This window comes from Oryzias melastigma, unplaced genomic scaffold (genome assembly GCF_002922805.2).
Source record: "Oryzias melastigma strain HK-1 unplaced genomic scaffold, ASM292280v2 sc01747, whole genome shotgun sequence".
Classification (NCBI taxonomy): Eukaryota; Metazoa; Chordata; class Actinopteri; order Beloniformes; family Adrianichthyidae; genus Oryzias; species Oryzias melastigma.
The window spans coordinates 1-7,053 of NW_023418327.1; the positions used below are offsets into that span (position 1 = coordinate 1).

The 7,053-nt window shown below is 41.2% G+C and overlaps 1 protein-coding gene across 1 annotated transcript; it reads right to left on the minus strand.

The window, feature by feature from the left end:
• Positions 1–5: 5 nt before the first annotated feature.
• LOC112139285 (carcinoembryonic antigen-related cell adhesion molecule 6-like) lies at positions 6–3,469 on the minus strand (the record flags this gene model as incomplete). Its single annotated transcript, XM_036211264.1, has 5 exons — positions 3,314–3,469; positions 2,902–3,216; positions 2,450–2,725; positions 1,541–1,807; positions 6–115 (listed from the first exon to the last, which is right to left on the minus strand). Coding segments are annotated over exons 1-5 (1,011 nt in total), but the record flags the coding sequence as incomplete, so codon positions are not given.
• Between the last annotated feature and the right edge of the window lie 3,584 nt (positions 3,470–7,053).

Consider the following 7,053-nt stretch of genomic DNA (forward strand, 5'->3'; position numbering starts at 1 on the left):
TCCTTCTTCCATGTTCTGCTGGGTGAAGATCCAGAGGCCTCACAGATTAAGGTGACAGAGCTCCCCTCAATGAACAGTTCTGTTGATGCTTTGATGGAAACTCCAGAGATTTTTTCTGGTGATCAAAATCACAATTTTTTAAAACAAAAAATTATCCTTAGATCTATTATGTATGTTTTTTTTTTTGTCTTTTTTAATATACACACATAAGAATAACTTCAGTCTGTAAACAAAACAACCACAAGGACAGAACAAGTAAAATTACAATTACTGTTGTGAACATGAAAGGGATCTAATCAGGAGGAAACTGGAACTGTGGGAGAAATTCAGAATGGCTTCATGGAAACAATCCTTGAGAAAAATGAATAAAAAGACAATAGAATTTGTTGAAAGGTTATGTTTTTGTTCATGTGTTTGAATCAAATGAAGTTATTTGGTAATATATAACTAAACATTCTCCCAAAGTTATTAAGACAGAATCAAATAAAGAGCAGGACTAATTTAGCTTCATCTTAAAATGTAAATCAACAAATTCAGACCTAGTGTCTTTTTTGGGAAGAATATGTCGGAAACATATATAAAAACCCAGTAGTGTCTGAAATGAAAAATATATGCAACTTGTGAACAACTGTTGTAGATATTTAGATAAACTAGATACACATCAGCATCAAAGATATAGAAAACTCCAGCTTGATTATTCCTCCTATGTCTGGAAAAACAGTAACACTATACTCTCCTCCATCATCCAGGGTCAGGTCTCTGAGCTCCAGAGATGCTGTAGATGGAAAAAATGTGATTCTGTCCTGATAGGCTGGGGGATCAAACTTAAACCTGGTTGGTAGCTGATTATAAGAATCGTGACATTAAAATTCCAGGCTTCAGTCAAACATCTTGTGAACATCACAGGTCCTCCTACAGCTCCATTGAAAGGTAAAATTCCAGCTACTTCAGTCAAAAGAGTATCTTAAACACTTCTCTGATACCTTTGTTCGAGTACTTTCTGTTGAATTTTACTAGCTCTATTTCAGGCTAAACTTTTTATATATTTATGTTTGTTTGAATGGATTGCTCGTAGGAGTGGATTGAAAAAAAGAGAAGAAGAAGAGAGAGTGTGATTTTAGGGATGGGAGATAAGGGTGAAAGGGAAANATATATTTATGTTTGTTTGAATGGATTGCTCGTTGGAGTGGATGGAAAAAAAGAGAAGAAGAAGAGAGAGTGTGATTTTAGAGATGGGAGATAAGGGTGAAAGGGAAAAGAGAAGGGTTACTGTGACAGAGATCTGTTCTGTTGACACTCTGGTGATAAAAATTCGTAAAGCAATTTTTTTTCTTATATAAAGCAAGTTTTTGTAGATATATCTACAAACCCTATATAAAATGGATTTCTGTTGTATACAGTATGAAGAAACATGAGGACCATTAGTCTGTGAACAAATATCCCCTAAGACAAAATAAGTGAAATCACAACTTAAATGTTATAAACATGAAACTAATGGGGTGACAAACAAGTCACCGTAAAAATAATCGTTTAAACTTACGTAGAACAGAGATCAAAATAGATGGAGATATTTCATTTGTCAGAGTTTTGCTGTTGAAGGCCTGACAGCTGTAATCTCCTCTCTGACTGAACTGTATGTTCCTCAGTGTGAGTTCTGGTCCAGAATCAGGAAGTTTAGTCCCATTCACAAACCATGTAAACTGGGCAGAAGGTCTAGAATCAGCCGAGCAGCTCAGACTGATGTCTGACCCTTCCTCATAGAACTCTTGGGATGGAGACGCTGACATTTTGGTATTTTCTGGACCATCTGGTTGTACAAAGAAAAGCAAATAAAAGATCATAATTTAGTTGCTCAACTGCTGTCACGTTACTGTGACACTGCGCACTACAAATAAAATAGTCATTTTTTTGTGGTAAATTGATATAAACCAACAAAATAACTAGAATAAAGTGCTAAAAATCAATTGAATATCTATTCTGATCATGGTGTAAGTATGATAATAGTGTGCTTTGTCAGAAAATAGGGCATGCTGTGAACCCGTGGAACCGCCCAACGGGGAGCGGAAGACGGAAGTGTGATTTATTTGCATTAATAAATATTAANGCAGCTCAGACTGATGTCTGACCCTTCCTCATAGAACTCTTGTGATGGAGATGCTGACATTTTGGTATTTTCTGGACCATCTAAGTGTACAAAGAAAAACAAATAAAATAATTCAGTTTTAAAAAGACCTGCAAATTCTATGGTTGTTAACTTTAAGCTTTTTTGATATAATATTTTTGCCTGAAAACTTTCTAAACAAAATCTATAGATTACTAATATAATGGTTAAATCACAAACAACAACAAAAAAAAAAAAAACGGAAACTTTTCTATTTTTAAAGGGAAATAAAGCCTCTGTCCACATGTGCATCAAATGAGAAACTGACGATGAAGGTGAAGAACTCACAGCTGACTAAGATGTTGACTGGATCACTGATGCCTTCACTGACAGGATTAAACACTCGACATCTGTATGATTGTTCATCATAGCGAGTCACATCGACTACAGTCAGAGTGGAGCCTCCATCAGTGATCTGAACTCTGTCACTGGATGTAACCTCAGAGCTGCTGTTCATCCAGATGAAGGACAGCGAGGAACCAGAGGAGGAGCAGGTCAGACTGAAAGAGCTGAACTCAACCAAGTCTGCAGTCTGAGGAGTTACTGTCACAGAGAAGACTGGAACTGTGGGAGGAAATAAAAATTAACCTGTGAAGCATGTTTTTGGACTGCAGGAGGAGTTCCCAGAGAAAACCCACACATGCACAAGGAGAACATGCAAACCACACAGAAAGCTCCCAGCTGGTAAAAGCAAAATGATTTAATGTTTGAATCAATGGGTGATTAAAATGGCTGTTTACCGTATACGTCCAGTTTGATTCTTCCTACTCCACTACCAAAAACATTAACACTATAGTCTCCTCCATCTTCCAGGGTCAGATCTCTGAGCTCCAGAGATGCTGTAGATGGAAAAAATGTGATCCTGCCTTCATAGGCTGGGGTAGTTGAATTATTAGTTGCGGTGTGCTGTATTATTATATTCCTGCCATCAAAAGTCCAGCTCACTGCAGCAAATGGTCCATCTGCTTCAGTCAGAAATGTTGTGAACATCACTGATCCTCCAACAGATCCATTCAAAGGACCATCTGGTAAAATCCCAGCTGCTTCAGTTAAACCTAAAAATAAAGCAGTTCTTTCATTAGAGACAAGAAAAAAAGACTTCTTGTTAATGTTTAAGAGACAAAACTCATTTTTAAGTCAATGTTTAAATACCTTTTAAGGCCACAGCAAGGACAAATATTTTTAGAATCGCCATAAATGAAATCCTGCTGGAGATCCAAATAACAACCAGATTGCCAGAGTTTCAACTCGTTTTGATGCGAGTCTATTGCATACAATCAGCATTACTTGTACAGTAAGGACAGCCCTCTGAGTCACAGTCCCTCCTACAGAGAAACAGCAACCTCTCACATAGTGTTTATTTCTGCAGATAAATTACTCCCTCCTGTGGTAAAGAAATGTAGTTGTAAAGAATAAATACATTAAAAAAAAGGATTTTGATGTGTGAATTTTCATACCTTCTGAAGTTAGATTTGTTGCTGTGAATCTCTCTACAGGTCTTTACTTGAGCAACAAATCAAAGAATAAAAATGGGACAAAACAATGGACATGATAATCTCAAAAAGACGGAATAATTGTTGTCATATCTACTGATGTCTACATTCATGAGAGCTGTAGTTGAACCTTTAGGAGGTTTCTCTTAAACAATTTGTGTTTCAGAGTAAAAACTAGTTAGCAACTGCTTGATTCCTTCAGGAAAAAAACCCAGAAATGCAGCTACACAAACGTTACCTTTTCTCGCCAAAAATGACTCCTTCCATTGCTCCTTTAGTGTCAAAGTCTTCACTGAACCTCCATGAAGGTTATATTTCCCACGCATGCCACGTGAGAGTGAGTGTAGGAATTTACTTGAAACCAGCAGGGGGCACTAGAAGTTCATATACTTTGGTTTCTTCCTAAATCTGAGGCGATTAGTTGTTTTTAAATGCCTTTCTTGCTGTAAATGTTTATTTATTTGTATTCTTATCTGATTTATTTTACATATTATATTAAGTCACATCATTCATTATTATTTCAGAAACTGTGAACACCCTGAGTTCCTAATAAATGGTTGTGGCTGAAGAACACGTTGCCTTTCTTCTTCTTCCTGTGCTCTGACCCGCACCGCATCTTGTCCTCTGCCAAACCTAAACGAACTGGTGTCATTCCCACCTCCCCAACACATGGTCCTTCGAGCCGGATGGCAGACTTTAAGATGCAGTCAGACGAAGAGGATTATTCTGCCGTGAGTCCTAGGCACCACATCCGTCGACCCACCAGATTTCAAGATTATGAGGTAGACTACCAGAGTGATTATCCCCAAGACCTACAACCCTGGAAATCACCCTACCTACCCTCAGAATAACCTGCATTTCCACCTCAGGAGAGTTTAACCTACATCAGACCCTTTAATGCAGCTCAGCCTTACTTTTGTGGCCGTTTTGGGAATGCTGCTCAATGCGAGACCCCTCAGCTAGCCCCAGGACGCCCTCAGAGTAAGAACCTAGCCGCTGATGTTACACCTAGAGCTCCTACCCCCTACCAATGGAGTTCTAGCAGAGATCCTGCCTATTATCCAGATATAAGGGCAATCCAAGATGAGAACGCTGAACTGTTGCATTCTCAAGAAACCATCCAGTCCACCCTAAAGGAGCTACATGAAGCTCGAAACGAGATGAAAGAACAAATTCGAGTAGCTCGCTCAATGAGAGAGGATATGGAGCAGAGCACCAGCTCACCATCAAGTCAGAGCAAACATCAAACCTATGGGGCTAGTACTGCAGTTTCCAGACCTCATCACCTCTCAATGCAGCTAAAGGAAGAAGAGGAGGAGGATTGGCCTGATCCTCCACCATGGCCTGAGCCAGAAGAGGAGCAGCCTAAAGGCATGAGCGATGTCAACCTGTTGAGATATGAGGGATTTCCTGCTCCACCCCCTTACTATCAAATGAATCAAACTATGGCATTCATGGAACCACCCATGCCTGTCTCAAAGCCTCACCAGTCCATGCATTCTTCTGCTGATGCTAAGAGCATATCCTATCTTCAGGTGCAGGACTCATCCCCAATCTCTCATCCTGTTCCAGCTCACCTTAACCCAGGACCTCCGCCAGCAGCCACAAGGCCAGGATAAAGCCCACCCGCTTCCAACCTCCATCCTCAAGTAAACATTTTAGAACAAGTCTATAGAGGCCCAAAACCTACAATACCCAAGTTCAGTCACCCAGATCCAAGTGAGTTTGCAAGACTTCGGATTGCTTTGGAGAACTTACTTCCATCTGAGACCACAGAACTCTTCAAGTACCAGATTATGGTGGATCACTTGAGACTAGAAGAAGCTAAATTAATCATAGATGCTTGCCTGAATTCACCCACCCCCTATACTAACACCATGAGGGCCCTCTATGACAAATTTGGCCAGCCTCACCAGCTAGCTTTAAAGAAGATTGCAAGTGTCCTAGAAATTCTGCAGCATTTCAAAGGTTCTCCCTCCAGATACAATCGTTGGTGGGTCTACTGAAAACCTTGGACCCAGAGGGGAACATTGAGCTCAACTGTGGTTCTCATGTTGCTCGCCTTCTGATCAAGCTTCTGAGCAGAGGGCTGACTTCCGTTGTCATCAGTTTAAACAATCTGGGACAACACACACACTGTGGGACTTATCAGATTGGCTCAGCTATGAGTCTCGGTGCCTTAGCTTTGACAGTCAAGTGAGTATGAGAAGCAGCAAGGAAAGACAGCCGGTTTGGGCTGATGGACGTTCTACTAAACAGATGGTGACTGTCCTGCATGGTCTTGGTGAACCTTCTGAGTCTGTCTCTGCACCTACTGTACACAGTGGAAAGAAGAAGCCCACAGCAAAGGCATATTGTGCCTACTGCAAGAGTACTGAACACTACTTCAGTCAATGTAGTGACGTCGCCAAACTCTCCAAAGAGCAGCTCAAAGAGTGGATCCAAGCTAGTAAACGATGGTAAATGGTAAATGGCGTATACTTGTATAGCGCTTTCTACCCTCCTTCGAGGGCCCAAAGCGCTTCACAGTCACAGACCCATTCACCCATTCACACACACATTCATACACTGGTGGTGGCTCCGCTGCCGAACATTGGCGCCAACCTCCCACCAGAGGCAATTCGGGGTTCAGTGTCTTGCCCAAGGACACTTCGACACATGAGCGGGCAAGGCGGAGTCGAACCCGCTCACTTCTGATCAAGAGTCGACCGCCCTACCACTGCACCACGGCCGCCCCTAAACGATGCTGGCGCCTTGCACGTACTCACCAAGCAGCTCAGTGCACTCTGAAGAAGCCATGCAGCATCTGTCAAGGGAAACACCTCCTAGCCCTGCATGAGGTAAATCTGCGGTCAGAGAGGACCAGCAAGGAGGCAGCAGTAAAAGAAGAGAGCTGTTTGACCAATTCAGGGTCTGATTCCCTGTATCTGGACCGACCTGCAACTGGAAATCGAGTGATGTTAAAAGTCATCCCAGTCATTTTGCATTATGACGGAAGATGTTTGGATAGCGTCGCTTTATTGGACGATGGATCAAAGAGATCTATTTTTTATTTTTTTTTAACTTGTCCTGTCCAACAGCTGAGCCAACAGATGCGGGCTGAGAGCTTCTTGTGTTGGGCAGATTTTACTGTCACAACAGAGATTTTTTGAGTATAAACCCCTGTTGTATTTCATACTAAACTTTATTTATATTGATTATGTTTTATTTTATTTATTTTTCTTTGTTGTTGGACTGGACAGAAAAAATGAAGAGGGTGGGGGAGGGGTGGGGGGAGAAGAGGGAGGCAACAGAGGGAAGCAACATCATAAAACAACCAGAACTAAGTGATAAACTAGAATGGGCGGGGCTTGTCTACACACACACTCTATAGTTACACACACACACACACAGGTGTCA